Genomic DNA, 22,212 nt, shown 5'->3' with positions numbered 1-22,212 from the left:
GACCCTTCCAATGCTCCACCGGACCAACGAGTGCCTTCACCGTCTATTACAGAAACACGAGGCTTTTCACCTTAGGGGACTCACTGCTTCTGGAAGGCTTGGAGTCTCCAGGCCCATTCTGACCCCTGGTTTCCATTATTGGCTACACAAGCTTGGGCAAGCAAGGGACACTAACTTCTCTGCTCCGTCTCCTCCCTTACTGACTAGTCATAGGATGATCAGACACAACCCAAGCCAGGGTTTGGCACGTAGCAAGCATTCAATAATTGTTAACTTTAATTGTTGTTGTTCCTTGCTTTGAGAAGTTTTTCCCTAAAGGTAAAATCCCACTTAGGTTAAATTATTGTCTACACTTTCAGATATCAGTTCCATAACAGGAGAGTGGTTGCATGATTTTTAAGGCCACTACATTTTATTAGCATATTTGATTTTTTTCCCCCCTCAGTGTGTGGGTTTGTGTCTAGAACCGTGTGCATTCTAAGCGTTTGTTCTACCAGTGAACGCATTTCCAGACCTGGCCTTGTGATTTTTAATCACTTGGGAAGGAACAAAATGCTTTTAAACTGGTCCTCATACCTGTGGAGAGTATATGCTTAGATTCTGGAAGGGGTTTAAGGCAATCAGAATATCTCCCACATAGGTGTAGATCAGCGCGTCTGCGTATCGCTTCTGCAGCCAGTAGATAATCGTATCCTGGGAAGAGAAGAAACAGCGTGGAGAGTAATGTGGCCAATCAAGACAGAGACACTGAACGTAGCAATGAGCTTCTTACACTAATGTTTGTCTAGCATTAAATCAGCCCCTTGCGATCTTTTTTTTTTCTTTTTTTTTCAGAGCTGGGGACCGAACCCAGGGCCTTGCGCTTGCTAGGCAAGCGCTCTACCACTGAGCTAAATCCCCAACCCCAGCCCCTTGCAATCTTAACAGGGTCTTAATGATTCTAAATCTCTCTAACAATGGCAGGTGCCTGGAAAGACTCAGCGATAAGAATGTGCTGAGTTACTGACCGGCGTCCGGGAGAGCCAACGAAGATTTGAGTCGTTCCTGGGTACGGGATTGGGGGCAGTCTCTATTCAATTAGAAGGTTCTATCTATAATTAGATTAAACTATGTGGACACATTCCCCGGGCTCTGGAAACCAAACTTACAACTCTTGGAAGAGTAGCAATTGCCCAAGCTGTTAACAGCTGAGCTGTCTTGCCAGCCCTAGGGATTTCATTTCTCAAACGTAACACTTGCTACTGGATTGTGGGAATACAGAACTGAACACTGGCATTATGGGTGAGCGATTGAGCTGTTGATGCTGGGGTTCCCCTGCATTAGAATCCACAGATGGAGGTTCAGCTCAAGCAAGGGCGAGTATTCTGAATGAGGAATTATCACTGTTCTCAGATGTCAAATCTGAACTGTATTCACCCACTGTCTGTAAATGAAATGTCTCCTTATGAAGAACCAAATCTGTTTTCGGGGTAAACTGTCATATTTTTTTATTAAATAGAAAATGGATTTAAGTTGGTGGGCTTCATCAGTCAGGCCTGTGAAATAAAGGGCTTTACTAGAATCTTTCATCATTCCAAAAGTTTAAGTGAACAGACAGAAGGTCATAGTCATAGCAATCACACCATAGCTAACCAAGCAATTACAGTTTTGAATGACTTTAGAAAACTGTGATCAATCACAGAAGGGCCAGAGAATGGACAGGCCACCTGTGTGAGGTTCTCCGTGAGAGCTGTCTACCAAACGTTCAGTACCTCGTCCAGGACCTCAAGATTGACCAAGTCATCCTCAAGGCAGCATTTACCAGCATCCTCCACATGATGGGGTCTTCCAGTATGCATCCTTTCATGCCTGGAACCATGAGGAGAGAGAGCATCAACACCATGACAGTGAACGCAGCAGAAGGCAGGCAATGAAGCCAGCTCACTTGAGAACTCCACACGTGACACGTCCAGCAACCTCAGTGACAGTGAAAACAAAGCCAGTCCAGACATCATGCCCTGTGTGTGGAGGCACCAGGGGAAGAGGAGTCCTAAGCCCTTCCCTCACAGTGAAGAACTTTTGTCAACTGAACTCAGCAAACATCTGTTTCCTAAATTCCAGCTGCCACACTTTTAGGAGGTTTCGTCTACACTCTTATTCTGTGCTCTGTGAGACACAAGGTCACTTGTCTACTTGACTGCAATGTTTCATAGGAAAGCAATGAAAACCCTGAGACTTCGCAGTAAGGGCTCTCTGTGGGTCAAGATCCCCTTGGGGTGCGTGCGTGCGTGTGTGTGTGTGTGTGTGTGTGTGTGTGTGTGTGTGTGTGTGTGTGTGTTTCTGTGTGTGTGACATATCAGATAGCCTGTATTACAGATGTTGACATTATTATATTCATAACAGCAGCAAAATCACAGTTATGAAGTAGCAAAGGAATAGTTTTATGGTTTTATGGTTGGAGTTACCATAGCATAAAGAACTGCAGTAAAAGGCTACACCATTAGGAAAGTTGAGGTGGCTGATTTAGAGCATTCTACATCCTGCAGAGACTTTCCACTGAGCTACAGTCTCAGTGCCTCCCTTCTCGTGATGTCCCCTTGCCCTGTCTGCCACCACCCAGACTTTCTGACATATTTTCAAAACTACAGAAACTTTCAAAGAACAGTGTAAGTACCAAAGAGTTGGTCATGTTTTGCTTTTACTTTGTTTATTTATCAAAAATTCCTTTGAGACCTTTCCCCTAGAGAACTCCTTTTCCGAGGTAACCAGCCTGTTCCTAAATGTTGGTCAAGTACATACATGCATCAATGGGCAACATATGGGTTATGCATGTTTAATTATAAAAAAAGTGATTTATTTAATTCAATAGTATCAATTTTGTTTTGCTAACATTTATCTATGTGCATATCCGCCCTTGTGTATCCACACCTGTGTGTCCACATGCACTGGTGGAACTCAGGAGACAGTTTCCCAGAGCCAGTTCTCTTCTTTCACTGGGTCCTAGGCAGTGTCACCAAGGTTCTGTGGCGAGGGCTTTTACCTGCTGAGCCATTTTGTCAGACTCATACTTTCTTATTGTGTGGCATTGTTTACCATGTATTCCAAAAACTTGAAATACAATAAATAAAAATCCCCTTTAGTATTCCAAAGTAGAGTTTGTTTTGCTATTTGCTTATTTTTGTTTGCTTTAATTTATTTGCTTTGCATGCCGACCCCAGTTCCCCTCCCTCCTCCCTCCAAGTCCTTCCTCCTCCATTTTCTCCCTGCCCCCGTCCCACTCCTCCTGTTCACTTCAGAAAAAGGAAGGCCTTCCCTGGATATCAACCAGCCCTGGCTTATCAAGTTGCAGTAAGACTAGGTGCATCCTCTCCTATTAAGCTTGAATGGGGCAGCCCAGTAGGGGGAAAGGGTCCCAAAGGCAGGCAACAGTCAGAGACAGACCCCGTTCCCACTGTTTGGAGTCCCTCTTGAAGACCAAGCTACAACAGTAGTGTATGTGCAGAAGGCCTATGTCAGTCCCATGCAGGCTCCCTGGCTGGCGGTTCAGTCTCTGTGAGCTCCTATGGGCTCAGGTGGGTTGATTCTGTGGGTTTTCTTGTGATACCTTGACCCCTCTGGCTCCTATAATCCCTCCCTTTCTTCTGCAGGATTCCCAAGCTCCATCTAATGCTTGGCTGTGGTCTCTGCATCAGTTTCCATCAGTTGCAAGGTGAAGCCTCTCTGACGGCAGTTACCCGAGGCTCCTGTCTGTAAGCGTAGCAGAATGCCATCGACAGTGTCAGAGGTGGGCTTTCTCTTACGGCATGGACCACAAGCTGCACCAGTCTGTGGTGGGCCACTCTTTCAGTTCTACTCCATCTTTATCCCTGCACATCTTGTAGATCAAAGGTTTTGTATCTGGGTTGGTATCCCAATCTCTTCATTGGCAGTCTTGTCTGTTTACAAGACAAGTTCAGACTCTATATCCCCTATTGCTTGGACTCTTAGCTAGGCTCACTCTCTTAGATTCCTGGAGTTTCCATTGCCCTTGGTTCTAGCCCATCCAAGAGATGCCCACCCACCCCCATTTCAGTTGTCTCTTGTAGTACTTTCTCCCTCTGTCCCACCACCCCCAATCTCTCCTCTCTCCATCCTCCCACACCCCTGCCCCCATCCACTGTACTTCTCTTTCTCAGTAAGATCGTGCTTCTCTCTCCTTGAGCCTTTCTTGTTACTTAGCTCTTTTGGGTCAGTGAATTGTAGCACAGTTATCCTGTAGTTTATGGCTGATGTCTACTTATCAGTGAGTACTTATCATGCTTGTCTCTCTGAGTCTGGGTTAGCTCAGTCAGGATGATCCTTCCTAGTTCTATCAATTTGTCTGCAAATGTCACAGCATCATTGTTTTTAATTCCTGACTAATATTCCATGTGCCAATGCACCACATTTTCTTTACCCATTTTTCAGTTGAGGGACATCTGGGTTGCTCCCAGTTCCTAGCTGTTATGAATAAAGCTGCTATGAGTATGGTTGAGCACACAGCCTTGGGGTATGATGGAGCTTCCTTTGGGTGCATGCCCAAGATGGCGTAGTGCACCTTGATTCCTAGAGTTCTGAGAAACCACCAAATTAATTTCCAAAGAGGCGTATGTGTGGGTTCTCACTACCAGCAATGCAGTAGCGCTCCCCTTGCTCCACCTCCTCACCAGAATAAGATGTGGTTGAGATTTTTATCTTAGCCATTCTGATCAATATATATCAAATGGAATCTGAGAGTCATTTTGCTTTGCATGTCCCTGATAGCTAAGGATGTTGAACATTTCTTTAAGTGATTCTCAGCCATTTGAGAATCCTCTGTTTAGATCTGTACTCTATTTTTTTTTTTAAAAAAAATTGGGTTATCTGGTTTGTTAATGTCTAGTTTCTTGAGTTACTTATGTATTTTAGATATCAACCCTCTGTTGATGATGAAGTTGGTAAAAACCCTTTCCCATTGTGTAGGCTAACATTTTGTCCTTTTGATGATGTCCTTTGCCTTGCAGAAGGTTTTCAGATTCATGAGATCCCATTTATTAATTGTTGATCTTAGTGCCCGCATGCTTGATGTTCGATTCAGGAAGTTGTCTCCTGTGTCAATTCATTCAAGTCTATTCCCCACTTTCTCTTCTATTAGATTTAGTGTATCTAGTTTTATGTTGAGGTCTTTGATCCATTTGGATTTGAGTTTTGTGCAGGGTGATTTGCATCCTTCTACATACAGACAACCAATTAAACCAGCACCATTTGCGGAAAACGCTTTGTCTTTTCTATTGTATAATTTTGGCCTCTTTGTAAAAATCAAGTATCCAAAAATGTATGGATTTACTAGTGGGCCTTTTGTTCTATTTCATTGATCAGTCTGTCTGTTTTTATGTCATTGCCATGTGTTTGTTTTGCTTTTTGTTTTTGTTTTTTTCTGGAGCTGAGGACCGAACCCAGGGCCTTATGCTTGCTAGGCAAGCGCTCTACCACTGAGCTAAATCCCCAACTGCCATGTGGTTTTTAGCAATGCAGATGTGATACCTCCAGAAGATCTTTTATTGTACAGGACTGTCTTAGCTGTCCTGAGTATTTTGTTTTCCATATGAAGCTGAGGATTGTTCTTTCAAGGGCTGTAAAGAATTGTGTTGCAATTTCAATGGGTAATTACATTGAATCTGTAGATTGCTTTTGGTAAGATGGCCACTTTTACTATGTTAATCCTACTGATCCATGGCATGGGCGATCTTTCCATCTTCTGATATCTTCTTTGAGTCCATTCTTCAAAGACTTGAAATTCTTGTCATACAGATCTTTCACTTGCTTGGTTGGAGTTACACCAAGAAATTTTATATTATTTGTGGCTATTGTGAAGGGTATTGTTTCCCTGATTTCTTTCTCAGCCCATTTATCATTTGTATGTATGAGGGCTACTAATTTTTTGGGTTAATTTTGTATGCAGCCACTTGGCTGCAGGTGTTTATCAGCTGCAGAAATTCCCTGGTAGAATTTTTCAGGTTTTTTTTATGTATACTATCATGTCATTTGCACATAGCAATACTTTGACTTTTTCCTTTCCACTTTGCATCCCCTTGATCTCCTTTAGTTGTCTTTTTGCTCTGGCTAGAACTTCAAGTATTATATTGCAGGGATAGGGAGAGAATGAACAGCCTTGTCTTGTCCCTGATTTTTGCTTTAAGTTTCTCTCCATTTAATTTAATGTTGGCTGTCAGCTTGCTGTATATTGCCTTTATTATGTTTAAGTATGTGCCTTATATCTCTGATCTCTCTAGCACTTTTATCATAAATAGGTGTTGAATTTTGTCAAAGGCTTGTTCAGCAAGCATCTAATAAGATGGTCGTGTTTTTTCCTTTCAATTTGTTTATATAGTAGATTACATTGACAGCTTTTAAATGTTGAACTATCCCTGCATTTCTTGAATGAAGCCTACTTGATCATGGCCAGAATATGGAGTCCAGGGGATTGGTAACTTGTTTTTTTTTATAAGGTCTCCTGTATCCCCAGGCTGACCTCTTAGAACTCATCATATTAATAGAAGGTGATGTCACACTGTGATCCTCCTGCTTCTACCCGCTGAGTGCTGGGATTACAAGAATTCATTACCCCATCCAATTTTCCTGGTGCTGGCAATCATACAAACCCATGCATGTGTTGAATAAGCATTCTATCCACTGAGTCGTATCCCAGCCCAAAATTTAATTCTTATTTTATTGGTTATTTTACTTATGTACATTTCAAATGTTATCCCCCTTCCTGGTTTCCCCTCCACAAACCCCCCTATCCCACCACCCCCTCCCCTGTTTCTATGAGGGAGCTCCCCACCCACCCACTCCTGCCTCACCGCCCTAGCGTTCCCTACATTGGGGTCTCAAGTCTCCACAGGACAAATGGCCTCTCTCCCATTGATGCCAGTCAAGGCCATCCTCTGCTTCACAAGCAGCTGGAGCCATGGGTCCCTCCTTGTGTACTCTTTGGTTGGAAAAATGTAATTCTTTAAGTAATAAAATTAATATAAGTAGACATTCCCATAATTTCCTCCATGAAACTGTAATACTCAGTGTGGTGCTTGGAGAAAGCACTTGCCTATAGGTTAAAAGCTCTGGCCCCAGTCTCAGGATTGTGAATCATGAGTAAGATACTCAGTAGATCCCTTAATGGCAGCCACTTAGTCCTCATCATCTATAAATGGAAGGCACATACAATCTTGAGATAGAAATTCAAATTAGATTTTTAAATGCATCAAGTACTAGTCTTAGGTCCTTATCAAAACTAGGAATCAACAATTTGTATAACTCCTTTCGTTACTCAGAATGCCATTAAATTACACGGGTAAAATGTCCTCCTATGCCCTGTGAGTTCAGCAGTAAGGTAGCGTCGAAGCTTCCCTAAGAGGTGCCATATATCCAATATTGTCACAGTTTAAAAGGTCTCCTGATGCAGTACTGTCTCCCTGGATCCCCCAGCTGGCATTGCCTAATGCTGGTGATGTACCACACAAACACCATGGAATTCTCACGTGTAGCTTCCTCCTTGCTACACACACAGAGGAGGTAGGTAGAGAACACCTTGGAGTCCACTAAACTGAGTCCTCCTTCCCAATCGCCATCGCTGGTAGTTTTAAATTACAAAGTTCACGTGAAGCATATTAGTCACCTCCAGTACTGAAGCCAACTTTATTGTAAAAGTCTAAAATAAGACCAAAGCTGTATTTTATCTAATCTAATCAAATCACTAACCTAAGCAATCAAAAACGATTAAGGAGAACAGTTTCTTTTTCTATGCTTTTACATGTAGGGGACGTCAAAGAGAAACCCAATTGGGGGTCATCGGGATGGCTCAGTTGTTAAGAGTGCTTTCCTAGAAGGCCTGAGTTTGATTACCAACACCCATGGTCACAGCCAGAAGCTCACTGTGCCTGTTACTCCAGCTCCAGAGGGTCTGATACTTCTGCACAGACAGACAGACAGACAGACAGACAGACACACACACCCATAAATATGCATAATTTGAAATAACAATTTTTGTGGCGCATGCTTTTAACCCAGCACTCAGAAGGCAGAGACAGGCAACTCTGTGAAGTAGAAGCTAGCACGATCTATACAATAAGTCCCAAGCCATCCAGGGTTACATAGAGATGCGTCTCAAAAATAAATAAAGCAATCTGCAATTTTTTTTAAGAGAAAGAAATCAAATTGGTTTAAAGTATACTTTTTTGAGTCAGGTGTGGTGCACATGTATAAACCCAGTTGTTTGGAGGCTGAAACCAGAGGAATCATGAGTTCAAGGCTATTCTGGACTTTATAGGAAGTTCCCAGCCAGGCCGGGTTACAAAAGACCTTGTCTCAGGGAAGGCAATGCTAATTTTCAGTGTGACTAAGAATATTGCATCTTGCTTGCCATTTTATTAAATAAAGTATCAGCAAGTCCGCCTTTCATAAGCCTAAAAGATTTGTCCCCTTAAAGTTCAACATAAAGAAAAAAATAAACTGAATTCTTAAATAAAATGACTGAATCCTCACTGTGTTAATTTCAGTCATTTTACCTCTTTCTTTGTTCGTGCCCAGTAACTTTGTGAAATAAAGCGTTTGACAAGGAAAGTTAGCAAGGGTCTCAAGAGACAGGTCAGTAGTTCAGAGGACTGGCTGCTCCTGCAGAGGGCGCGGGTTCCATTCGCAACACCCACATGGCAGCTCACAAGTATCCATAACTCCAGTAACTCCAGTTCCAAGAGATCTGACACCCTCTTTCGGCTTCTAAGGGTGTGTGTGTGTGTGTGTGTGTGTGTGTGTGTGTGTGTGTGTGTGTGTGTGTGTGTGTGTTACAAGATATTACCCAAGGAAGATGGTGCAAACATTCCTTGCTTGTGTCTCCCCTTGAAAGCAACTAAACACTCAGGGTGGAATGTTGGTTGCTGTCTGTACGCAGGTGAGGACAGGCACGAGAGTCTGTGATTGGGCAGTGGAAAAGGAAGGTGGGCTGAGAGTTTTAGAGACGAGTACAGGAAGACAGGAAGAAGCAGAGAGATGGAACCTATAGGAGAGGAAGAGGAGTCAGAGCCACACAGTCCTGGGAGCCACAAGTATTGGGGATTTCTTAGATGGTGTGTTTGCCCCGTCTAGGCGAGCAGCTTGTGTTTCTATCAATTGAGTTTTGAGCTCACTGTGCAGGCGCTTTGTGGTTGAGAATTTACTAATATAAATCTGACTGATAAATTACAAGCCTCTAGAGTTTTTATTTTACCTTGTTAGTGGGATTTGTGACAGCTAACCACAGGGGGAGGATGGCTAGGAATGTGAACAGAATCCACCACAAGAGAACAGAGAGATGGAGATGGGCAGTCACTGCATGGGCCTAGCCATGGTGGTGGGGAGACCACCAGGGCCAGAGAGCAACCGGAGTTAGCGTGGGATGGTGCCTTTTTCTATTTCATGCAACAGTGGATTACCCGAGGGGCTGTCTTAGGATTCTGGGAGGTGAATGCTCACAGGAAGCTGGGAAAGAAACCGGAATTTGAGATCCCAGCAAACCAGTGTGCTTCCTGGGGAGGGTTTCTTCCCACTCTTGGCCTCGACTACATGAGGAATGCAGACACGAGGTGGACACTCACTGGATACTAGATGTCCTTCACTCTGGATGATGCTTTTGCACACGGTCTGAGATAAAAGCACTGGCAAACCTCAGCTGCAACCTCAGAAACAAATAGACACCAGCATAAAGTTAATTCTCAGTGTGCACACACAGTTTGGTATCACCCGGATCGGAGTTGGTATTTCCCAAGCCCACCAGCGGATTGTCTACAGCTATAACCGTACTTATGTCTGTCTGTCTCACACACCTAAACTCCAAGGATTGTGCCAACGGCCTTGAGTTTCATCAAAATCTTCCCACAAGGATTTAAACAAATGAATGGAAAAAGATATCGTAATTACCGTTATTAGCTCTGTGTGACCTCCTTTCCTGTTGATGGGCAATCTAATCCTTAGAGTTGGTACTTGTTCAAGATTGTGGTTGGCAATTTAGAAGTGGTGTTATCTAAGATATCCTCATTCATATAAAGACCAGCTCACTAGTTCAGCCACACACACGTACACATGCACACATATGCACACATATGTTCACTTTCATATGCACACTCACATATATAAATGCACACACAAGTGCGAGTCTGTGCACACACACACACACACACACACACACACACACACACCCCAGTAGCTCTATTTGCCCCCTCCAATTAGTGTTCCTCTGAAAAGGAAGCCTGCTTCATTTTCCTCCTGGGGGGTTTCGAGAGTTAAAACCTTAATCCTAACACTTATATCTTTTACAAAATCCTTAGATGTTAGATAAACGTATACAAGTGTTATGTCTCTCTACTTTTAGTTAAAATGTATAAATATAAATTTATATAAATAGATACATATAATTAAACTTGGTTTAATTTTATTTTGCTGTCTTCTTGAGTCAAGTAGCTTGTTCCCACTGGTAATGACAAACTCGAATTATCTGAAACTCTCAAGCTCCACCTAGTGTCTTAATTTAAGAACAGCATCTGCTAACATTTTTTTTTTTGCCAAGCAATTCTTTGTTTAAATATAAAAATTACAGATATTCAACTTAAAAATACTTGGGTTTGGCTGGGCAGTGGTGCTGCAGATCCCAGCACTTGCAAGGAGGAGGCAGGTGGATCTCTGTAAGTTTGAGGCCAGCCTGGTCTGCAGAGTGAGATTCGGGACAGCCAGGGCTCCGCGGAGAAACTTGAAAAACAGACAAACAAAAAGATACGTGGGCTGTGTGGGAGGCACAGCTTAGAGACGGCATTGGAGGAACCACAGCTTTAAACACACGGGCCTGTGTTGTCGGAAGGAAGACAGTATTGACGCATGGCCACCCAGGAGGCTGGAGTGGATGGATGTTGTCTAACAATCCGTCATCGTTTTGCTGTTCCTAGGAGCCAGCCTTCCTGAATCCCCCAACTCTCCCGAGCAGTATCTAGGCCCTTATCCCGAGCTCAGCTTCTTGATAACTAGAATCCGTCCCTATGAAAGAGTCCCATATACCTTGCATCCTCCACCCATAGTCTACTCTTAGGTTTGTTACAAATCCCCTCCCTTAGGCCCTTACCCTGAGCACTGTTGGTCAGTCAACAGAACTGACTCTTGTTGTACAGGTCTCAGGTGCTTTGCTGGGGACGGGGAGGTTCCACATAGCTATGCCTAGAGTTCTGTTGCGATGTCAGGTGCAAACCTCTTCCCAAAGTTTTACTATGCTTAAACGTGTCCGAGAAATAAAACAGACTCTGGAAGCTTGCCCCAGGGCCTGCTAAGTGGTGCCGACTGGAATTTCATTCTTCACCTGGTGTGGCCCATCTCCCTGCCAGCAGTGACACTGGCTGGGTCCCCAGGAGGGTTGAGTTTTCCAAAGCTTAGATAAAGAGATTCCTCTAAGTGACTGGGTAACAGTAAAAGACATTTTATTTAATAAAGGCATATAGTACTATATAGATTTGTTTTGATCTTATCATACGGAGCACATGGTCTACTACTTCCACTTTTAGCATACTTGGTGCACATATAAACATCCAGGAATGCTACACATTCCAAATGAGCGCTTAAGTTCGTGCACAGCGTGCTCTGAGGTGCTGTGTGCATAGAGCGATGGCTGTAACTGAAGCGTCTTCTAAGAGGAGTGTTCCGGGGTAAAGTACATCAAAGTCTGTACTGCCTTTTCTGTATGTCCTGCTTTGTGTTTATGAGGCAGACAGAGTTTGAGGTTTGACGCTAAGAGGGAAAACTGTGCGGTCTGGGTTTGGGTTGGACGAAGTAGAAGATGCAAAATGGGATGACTTTAGGGTTCAGGAACCAGGGATGAACTCTATGTTAAGATAGAGATGTGGGCATTGTGGAGCCAAGGGCAGGCTTTTGGGCATGTGTGGAGCATGTGTGGCTTTTTCGAGGCTGTCTTTAGCCCTGGTCATGGGTGGGAAGAGGACTTTGAGAACATCCAAGCAGTTCAGACTAGAGTTTACTCTCCATGCCCATGTTACAGTAGAGCAATTTTGGGGTGATGCTTTTTTAATAGCCCAAGCTCGGTGACAAGCCAGTCCTCTGTGTGATTTCCCTCCGAAGTGCATCCTTAACCCATTAGCTTCCTGTATTCAAGCAGAGACTCCATGCAGAGGGCTACAAACAGGTTTGGGAGTCCCACACATTGGGGTTGGATGTTATCTTACCCTCATGTACGTGACAGAAGGAAGTGCTCTAAATCATGACCCAAGAATGTGACTCTCTTACCTGATGCGTATTCACACACCATTCACCACTGAGATCTCCTCTCTGTGCAACAGTCTTTAGACAGTTGTCCTCTGGAAGACCCATCGCGAAGATTATTTCTGCCCCTGTTCCTCCATTCCCAAAATATAAATCCTCCCTTCCCTCCCAAGGTGCAAATGGAAAGATGTCTATCAGATGCCGTGCTTAAAGGTGGCGATGATATTTGTGAGGGATAGAGAGAATGCAGCCAGGGATTAGGAAGAGAGAAACGAGGAAGAGGACCCAGACTCAAAGGTGCTGGTCCAAAGCTTCTATAGCTGTAGGAAGAGCCCATTCCCTTCTGACCCTAACCAGTGGCTCCAAACAGTAAGGAAAACATTGCTCAAAAGTAAGGCTAGAGTTACAGCACCAGCCTACGCTATCAAATCCTCCATGCAGATCACTTCTATTTCCGTGTATCCTCTGATTCAGGGTCATAGAAAATGGACAATTCCATTTGACTTTAACTCTACAGTAACAGAGCCAATAGGAGACAAATCACCACAGATTACCCATGGGGCTCTATTCTATTGCCTCTCTTGTGAGTCAAATATAAAGTAGATACCGGTTGAGTTTGGAGCCTACGGCTCCCTGAGCTAGATGTTGACCTATACTGTAAGGTTAAAGTTCTCAAACATACAAACTTGAAAAATAGAAAACCGAGTAGAAATCGTTATAGTAACGGCCTATGTTTTTCTTTAACCTATGCAGTTTCAGCCTAGTAAATTGGCATTGTATTATCAATCACCTTAAGCAGTATTTGATATGATTCCTACCTTCTCCAGACGGCAACAAGAGTCAGGGACAAAGGCAGAAAACTAAATATTGGTTTGTTCACACAGTGAGGCACCATGTGCAGGGCGTGGGGGGCGTCGGTGTGGGGGTGTCAGGGTGTGGCAGATGGGGGATGGGGGATGCGGGATGTGGGGTGTGGGACATGGGGGGAGTGATACTAATTACATCAAGGTACAGATTTATCCCTTCTCTGTTGGGGATATAGGAAGACATTTAACTTCCAGTGGGAGCCGCATCCTTAGCACTTTATGTGGTCATGCAGAAGGTCTCCATTTACAGAAGTGCCAGGAGCCTGTGGTCATATAGGCCGTGGAGTGTGTTTGTGCACACACACATGTCTGCAAGCAGAAGGGCAAGGGAGACAGCAAGGCTGCCTGGGGAAAGCCTGACAGGTGAGGAGTGAGAAATGTGTTTTTAAAGGTCACCACCGCAGGTCGAAAAGGAGTCAGAGCAACTGAAGTCATTGTTTTAATCAGCCTCGCGCAAATCACAAGGGCAGAATCTGAAAGCCATTAAGCATAACGGGGGAAATCGCTGTTACTAAATTCTCCTAGAAAATAATACTTAGGGTAGACCTTCGACATTTGACGGTTTGACATTTGTCATCTCAGCAGGCCCCAGCCACCTGCAGGGGCAGGACACACGAGAACTTGTCATTTCCCTGAGGCCCACAGCTGAGTTCATGGTCACAGTGCAGCCGGCCTCCCAGCGCCTTCCCTGCCTCCACCACATTCCAGACCGTGATGCTCTCTCCTAATGACTCTTGTGGGGTGATAAAACGCAGGGTTTCAAGTCTACTGCTCTGATCTTCAACGGCTAGGCCACCTACCGGGTGATCGCAGCAAATTCATGGATTTTGCAAAGTGGGTTTGGGAAAGAAGACATTTTGAAGGTCAGGGAAATAGGGGCTGGTGTTGTCAAAAACTCAAATTATTTAAAAGCTTCTCGGACAAGTTAAGAGACACTGTAGCCTTAAACTGTTACCTGCAAATGCTAGAAAAAAAAAATCTTACCTTCTTTAAGAGCATGTACATCTTAGATTCTTAACTATCGTGCCTAAATCAGACATAGGCCATGGCAAAACTATAAGTTATGGGGAAAATTTAAGTTCCCTAGGGAGTCTACACATGTATGCATGATCATCAACATCATGGAATGATACTGACCAAAGCTCAACAATACAGTGTTCCTTCTGCCTACAGATCCCCCGTAGGACTTCCCAGGTAGAATTCTAAAGCTAAGTGGCTACAGATCTGGATATAAAAGTGAACAGAATATTGCCTCAAGCTTTGGCTTTTCTACACAGCTGCTGCATTCAGAAGAGCTACACCCATGAGGGCTAAGATGGACTTCACATCTCAAGCTCTGGATGTGGTGTGCCTTCTGCTGCACTGTAACCAATGGTTACCACGCCCCTGATGGCTAACCTTGTGCCTACAGATTTGAAAGCTGGTCCTGCCTGCTTATTATAGCCAAGATGGCCACTTCCCCATGGAATGTTGACATGGCATTACCTTCTACCTCTTAAGGATTTTTGGAATTGTTGCTATTCAAGAGGGATACTGAGGTAGATTGTCCTTTGGGAGTAAGAGATTCATTAAAGTTGGTAACACTGCATGCAGACAGCAGGGGAAGAATTTGGACCCACAATGCAAAAATGGGAGTTTCTTCGTATAGGTTTCAGAAAAGGCCCCATATCATGTAACCTGCTCATACTCATGTGAATACCTAAGAAGTAGGGCAGGAGGGCACAAGTTTGGTCCTTTAGTTAACGAGCGTCCATCCTATGGGATGTGTTATCTTTAATCCCTGATTGCTTAGGGTCTCTGGGATTGGGAAGAGAGGATTATTCTTTTCCTAGGCAGCGTCTCAGTAGGGTGCCTGCCATTTCCCCATAGCTGTAAGAATTACAGAGTTAACTAGGAGAGAAGGAGGCTGCTGCCAGTGAACACAGCCCTGTCAGCCTGAAGCTAAACTTAACACCACTTGATCCCGGTGGTGGCAGGGAGTGCAGCTCCTTCTGCTCAGTTCTGCCCGCCCTTCCTCTGCTCTCCCTTACCATTCTCCCCATGCTCATACAACCCCTACCTCCTCTTCCTCTTCCTTCTCCTCCTCCTCCTCTCCCTCCTTCTCCTCCTTTTCCTCCTCCTTCTCTTCTTCCTCTTCTTCCTGTTCCTCCTCCTCCTGTTCTTCCTCTTCTTGTTCCTCCTCCCCTTCCCCCTCCTCTTCTTCTTCCTCCCCCTCCTCTTCCTCCTCTTCCTCCTCCTCTTCCTCTTCCTCCTCTTCCTCCTCTTCCTCCTCCTCTTCCTCTTCCTCCTCTTCCTCCTCTTCCTCCTCTTCCTCCTCCTCCTCCTCTTCTTCCTCCTCCTGTTCCTCCTCCTTCTCTTCTTCCCCTCCTCTTCTTCTTCCTCTTCCTGTTCTTCTTCCTTTCCTCCTTCTCCTCCTCTTCCTCCTCCTCCTCTTCCTCCTCCTTCTCTTCTTCCCCCTCCTCTTCTTCTTCCTCCTCCTGTTCCTCCTCTTCCTCCTTTTCCTTCTTCTCCTCCTCCTCCTGTTCCTGTTCCTCCTCTTCCTTCTCCTCCTCCTCCTGTTCCTGTTCCTCCTCCTGTTCTTCCTCTTCCTGTTCCTCCTCCTCCTCCTTTTCCTTCTTCTCCTCCTCCTCCTGTTCCTGTTCCTCCTCTTCCTTCTCCTCCTCCTCCTGTTCCTGTTCCTGCTCCTCCCCCTCCTCTTCCCCCTCAGCACCTGGGTCCTTTTGCTTTCTGTTCCTTCTTGTTACCTCTTCTTACTGAGGGCTCCTCAACTTGCCAATAGATTAAAAGAAAATGTGAGTTCCTATCACACTGAAGTTTTCCATGTGCACAGCTTGGTCTTTTTTCTAAGTTCCTCTCTAAAACTCCCAGGAGCTCAGCCCTGAGGATTGGTCACATTGCAGCAGAAAGTGTACCATGCATGGAGGAGGGCTTGAACTATGAGGCCCATCTTCGCTCTTGTGGGTCTAAACTGTAGCTCTTCTGCATGAAGCAGCTTCATGGAAAGCCAGCGCTTGATGCAGTCCTCTATACATACACCCAGATCCATATCCATATAGATTTACCGTTAGACCCAGTCAACAATAGTCCTTGGAGACACCTATGCAGGAGTAGTGGTATAAGACTATTGAGATGGGTCAACTTCTGTCTCTAGTCTTGCCTCACCTGATTCTATTCTCCACTCTACCTTCAGAACAATCTAGAACACATACCTCCCTGGAACTCTTCAGTGGCCCCCTTCTGCCTAAGACACAAGTCTGATGCCTTTGGCCCATGGACCCGGCCTTCCCTTACTTTCTCCCTCTCTCCCTCCTACCCCACAAAGCTCCAAGACCGCCTGCTAACTCACCTGTCTGCCCACACCCTCTGCAGCTCAGGCGTCCCTTAGTGATCCCTTTGCCCCCCTCTCAATAACTTCCTTCCCATCTATCTTCTGTTTGATCTTCAGGTCATGCTCAAAGTCCATCTCCCTACCAGTTGCGATTTTCCAAACAAGACAGAAAAAACAAGAACACTGGAGCCGAGATGATAAATGGTCACTCATCTTGCGATGATGGTGATATGGCAGGCAGGGAAATGTGAAATCACGGGCTCAGCCAGGTTTAAATCCTAACTCAGCCACTTCCCGGTGACTTTTTCCTTTAATATCTTCCCCCAGGCATTCCAAGGCCAGATGCCCTTCCCCAGGGACAGGGTCAGGGCCTTTCCCTGAGACTTCTGCTCTTATCTCAGTACTTCTCAATCTTCCTAATGCTGTGATCCTTTAATACAGCTCCTCAGGTTGCTGTGAACACCCCCGCCCCCAACCATAAAGGATTTCATTGCTATTTCATAACTTTGCTATTGTTATGAATCATGATGGAAATAATTTTTGAAAGTATCAAGTTGTCAAGGGGGGTCACGACCCACAGGTTGAGAACCACTATTTTATCTGATCCTTGTTTGTGTGGTACAAAGACTATTAGCATTTTATCAAGAACCAATCTGGTTTGCAGTTGCTCTGCTCAGTTTAGGGCTTGACACCTACACGCATAAGTAAATGTTTCTACAGAGAATAAATGAATAAATTTGATTTTGAGAAAGAGATAGAAATCAATATTTTTAACCTTTGGTGCCTCCGTACTGCTTGTTTTCATGATCTTCTCTGATAATTCAGGAGTTGGATTTCCACAGATGAAGGGCAAAAGAAAGGTAGTTGGGCTGATTGGTTCTGTGTTGGCTGGACACAAGCTAGAGCCATCTGAGACTAGGGAGCCTCAGTTGAGAAATGCTCCACAGAATTGGACAGTAGGCAAGCCTGAAGGGCATTTTCTTAATTAGTGATTGATGTGGGAGGAGCCAGCCCACTGGGAGTGGTGTGGCCCCTGAGCTGGTGATTTGAGGTGCTATGAGGAAGAAGGCTGAGCAAGCCAGTAAGCAGCACCCCTCCATGGCCTCGGCATCAGCAGCTGCCTCCAGGTTCCTGCACTGTTCGAGTTCCTGTCTTTAGTACCTTTGGTGATGGACAGTGCTAATGAGGAGTTAGTGAAAGAAACCCTTTCCTCCCCAAGTTGGTTTGGGTTAAAGTGTTTCATCAGAGCAAAAGAAACCCTAACTAAGACCGCAGTGTTCAAAAGACTCGAACTCTAAACAGACTATGCACAGATATTTTTCTATGTCCAACATTTGTTGAAGGTTAACACTGTAGGCAGAGTCATCCTAATCTTTGATGTGTATCTTGTACGTTCAGAAGAATAAAAAGTTAAATTAATTCTTCAGCAAGTGGCTGAGCTACAGAGCCCATGATTTTAATCATTGGTTTGCCCTTCCTGGTGTGTGAGCATCGATGGGAAGAAATGAGGGGGCTGTTTTCCCTTCCATCCGTGCTCTCACCTCTGCTAGCCTCTATTTTCTCCACCTTCACTGGAAACTCACAGCTTTAGATAGATTGGCTAGCCAGCTGCAAATGACAGCCGAGAACTTTTCCTGGTGGGTTCAGAAAACATCTATATAGCCAGCACCTTGTTAGCTGCTAAGAGGAAGTGTCGATTACACTGTGTTCCCTTTGGAATTTATTTCTGACCTCCTAAGGAAGGGGCTGTTCAACATTTTGATACGTATTTGTGAGGTTGTATTTTTCATAATGACTGTTCGAGGGGACACAAAGCGCAGAATGAAACTGGAGATTACAAAGGCCCTGTGAAAAGCCTTTGCCACCTACCAGGCGTCTAACATCAGAAGACTTGGCAAAGAGTAATTAAAGCAAGGGCCTGTGCATGCACAGAGTCATGGTTTTCTAAGGGGAAATGGGTGTTTAAAATGAGAATGTAGAAGCACGCAGGCAAAAATGGGCAAAGTATGGTGGTTGGTAAGTCTGAGGACTGTCTTAGAAGCCCCTGGATAATAGCTCTCTGATCTAACAGAGAAAGGAGAAGCTGGGTCTGACTTAAATGCTTAGGAGCCTGGGCTTTGGGTGTTTGTATCTCGTCCTCGTTTTGGTCGTGTGTGTGTGTGTGTGTGTGTGTGTGTGTGTGTGTATGTGAACTTGTGGAGCAGGCTGATGTCCAAAAGCTAAAGAAAGGTGGGCTTTCCATTCCCTGGCCTCAAGCACAAATTCCTACTGCTTAAACGGCACCAAGTCACAAGAATGGGTCTCTCCACCTTGTCGGCTAGCCACAGACACAGAAATAGCCTCAGCAGGAAGAACCCACAGGAAAATGTTCGCTTTGCATCATCCTAAGCAGAAACCTGTGACAATGGAGAAAATCAGCCCAGCACGGTCACCCTGAAAGTCCATCTCTGGCAAGGCTGCCTTTGACTTTCTGGTTTGTAAACGGGTTTCCGCACAATGCAGGGATCTCTCCGGAACTGACTTACTCTGTGTTATTTTCTTCACCTCCAGTATGCTGTGTGTTCTTTTAATAATACCGGACTGGCGCTTATCTGCATTCTGGCCAGAATTATAAAAACCAAGTAACTGCTGAGTGGGGAACTTCATTTGCAATTAAATTCTTTTTTCCTTAAAGAGAAATTCTGCCACCCACTGGACAGAAATCAAAGATCTGTTTCTTTGAGATTCACACAGAATAGAGTTTTAAAGAGTTGTTCCCACACCCTAAAAATAAACATCTTTAAAAAAAAAACCTATATGCCCTTTAAAAATTGGGGGAGAAGGATAGAGCCATGTAAGAGTCCTGGCTGCTGTAGCTAGCATAGGCAAAATACATGAAAAGTAAAACTACAAATTCTATAGAGAACAGGCTCAGAGCCCGTCGCAGAAACAGTCTCTGGCATTTAACACACACTCTTTCCACGGCCTGTTGGTTGGTAGAGTCCATATTAGCTCCCCAGTCTATAATAGCCAGTTAAAGACTTTTCACACACTTTTGGCCATGGCTGTTTTGCAGTTACATTTTATTTTATTTTATTTTGGGTTTTTGAGACAGATAGGTCCCTAGCTGTCCTATAGACCAGGCAAGCCTAGAACTCACAGAGATCTATCTGCCTCTGCCTCCCTTTACCTCCCGAGTGCTGGGATTAAAGGTATGGGCCACCACTATCCTGCTTGCAGTTACTAACAACTAAACATGGGGACAGTGAAATTTCGGGCATTTGAGAGGAATTGAATCCAAATAGGTAGCTTGTTTCTGAATCCTGCCTATTCATCCATGGGACATGCTTAATTAAAGTCACACAAATGAAACTCTGAAAAATGCAAGGATGTGCTTGTTACCAATTAAAATGTGGGACAAACCCAAGCACAGCCACATCCTCCTTATAAATACCCAGAGGAAGAAATCAGAGTGACTCAGGGAATCATACCTGGTTTTAGCAACAGGGTTTTGATGCTTCTGGTCCTGGAGCACCTTGGCCAGCTGTTTTTGCAGAAACAAAACCTTGCCTTGAGTTCCTTTAATGAATGGGTGATCCAGGAGATGGGTGACCGAAGGCCGCTTTTCAAAATCTTTAATAAGACACCTGTTCGAAAAAACAACAAAAAAATTCTAAAGAGATAATTCTAAAGTGTAGCATTAGACATTCTCTTTCTTCAGGAATATAATATAGGAAAGAGGAGGGAAGAAGGCTTGGTGATAAACGTGATCATTGGCCCTGCGCAGCTCTTTCCTTTGAAATATGTACCAGGAGGGCTGGAGAGATGACTCAGCAGTTAAGAGCACTGACTGCTCTTCCAGAGGTGATGAGTTCAATTCCCAGCAACCACATGGTGGCTCACAACCATCTGTAATGGGATCTGATGCCCTCTTCTGGTGTGTCTGAAGACAGCTACATTATATTCAGACATGAAATATGTACCAGAAAGTAGAAAAATTCAATGAATTGAATTAGTTAAAACATCAGAAATCTATTTTAGACTGCTGTTAAGTAAATATTAAGAATTCATTCTTTTTTACCCTCACTTTACTGTGAAATATTTGAAACATTGGAAAAGTAGACTGCTTAGGAAAGCACTTTTTCAGAGAAGGAAGTTTATTGAAGGAGCCTATAGCATTAAGGCATATCACCTCTACCAACTCTCTTATAGGAGATGCTGTTATTTGGTGGAGTGCGAGGGCAGGGGGATGCATTTAGATGCTTCCAAAGAAAAGAAAGGAGCCAACAAGCAACAGAGAAGCACGGCCACTGGTTTCTAATGTTTTCTGAGAAGACAGAAAGGCCTCGGAACTGAAAGTGACTGGCTTATAATTCCGGTGAATTGCAGCAGAATTATGCAAAGTGGGGACAGAAAGTCCATTCAAAACGGCAAAAGCCAGGTTCTATTTGAACCCCTCTGAAGTAGATTGGTTAGAGCCACACCAGTGGAACAGCTTTCTCATTTGGACTCAATGACCGATCTAAAGAGAAAATTTAATGCATGTTTCTGCAGCCTCTGACACAGGGAAATCCCTAGTGAAATGGGATCCGATGAAACCACGCCAATCACCATCGCCTTTCTATCCTGAGTAGCTTCCCTGAATCAGAGGGAGAAGCTGCAACGTCTTTCAGTCTGGAGCTAACACAGGGAGACTCAGGATTAGCACAGGTGACCTTCTGCCCACTCCATGTCATCAGCAGCTGTGGTTTGTCCCACAGCAGCATGCCAGCAGCAACCCAAAGCCTTGGCAAGCAATAGAAAGTTTAGCAGCCTCTGAGCACCTTTGACAGAGCATTTTATCCCAATTTTTCACAGTAATCCCCAGTTGTCAGATTCACAGCGAGCTTTTAGCTTTGCAATTTTCACTTCAAAACACTTTCCCTCACCTTCTAGTCCTGAAGGATATTCAGTAACATTCCTGTTCCCCTGTCAGTCCATTGGCGATGCCTTGGGGGCTCCTAGAACCGGAGCTCACTGCTAGAAAAGCTAGCCGCACCTTGAATATCTCCAGACTGATGCCCACAAGGCTATAAATACCACCTCCACCTTGCCAGGAGGAGAAATCAATCATTTGACTTTTATAGGTCCAGGGTGGTTTGTATAGCCTATAATTTTTCCTAGCAACAATACAAAATCAGGCACACAGGCTCACAAAAGACTGCTGTTGTCTCCCCATGAGCAATCTTTCCTGGATTCCATGTATATTCATGTGTCCGTGTGACTACTATCAAAGGAAAACACATTTGAGTTGCTGTTTACCCAAAACAGAAGGAGCTCAAGAGGGCCATCTGATTGGTAATCTTGGTGCTGCTCTTCCCTACCGACCTAAGTGTGGAACATAAAAGCCACTATGATAAAATAGCCATGCATCCCCTGAGGGCTGATGAAGACAGATAGACCTGATTCCTCAGAGGGAATGGCTAAGTCCAGGATCCACCCAAGGGCTCAATTATTACTGTTCTTACAGAGGACCCAAGTTCTGATTCTAGCACCCACATTTGATGGTTTATCCTGCCTATTACTCCAGCTCTGGAAGATCCAACATCCTCTTCTGGCCTCAGCCAGCACTTCACATGCACATAAACACACACACACATACACACACACACACACACACACACACACACTCACATACACACAAAAGCATATACACACATACACAAGCATACACACATCACACACAAATACATTTTTGTTTGTTTGTTTTCTAAGAGAAAGAAAAGAAATGATAAA

General features: G+C 44.4%; 1 protein-coding gene across 1 annotated transcript in view; it reads right to left on the bottom strand.

The window, feature by feature from the left end:
* Myo3b (myosin IIIB) overlaps positions 1 to 22,212 on the bottom strand; it is a 348,212-nt gene that overhangs the window by 196,520 nt on the left and 129,480 nt on the right. Inside the window, exons 8-10 of the mRNA XM_032901950.1 lie at positions 19,929 to 20,084; positions 1,752 to 1,848; positions 577 to 693 (exon numbers count right to left, since the gene is read on the bottom strand). Of these exons, the coding sequence (XP_032757841.1) occupies positions 577 to 693; positions 1,752 to 1,848; positions 19,929 to 20,084 (370 nt within the window). The remainder of the gene's footprint in view (positions 1 to 576; positions 694 to 1,751; positions 1,849 to 19,928; positions 20,085 to 22,212) is intronic.

Source organism: Rattus rattus, chromosome 5 (genome assembly GCF_011064425.1).
Source record: "Rattus rattus isolate New Zealand chromosome 5, Rrattus_CSIRO_v1, whole genome shotgun sequence".
In the NCBI taxonomy this organism is placed as follows: Eukaryota; Metazoa; Chordata; class Mammalia; order Rodentia; family Muridae; genus Rattus; species Rattus rattus.
Note: the sequence above shows the minus strand (reverse complement) of the source record. Positions and strands in the feature narration are given on the sequence as shown.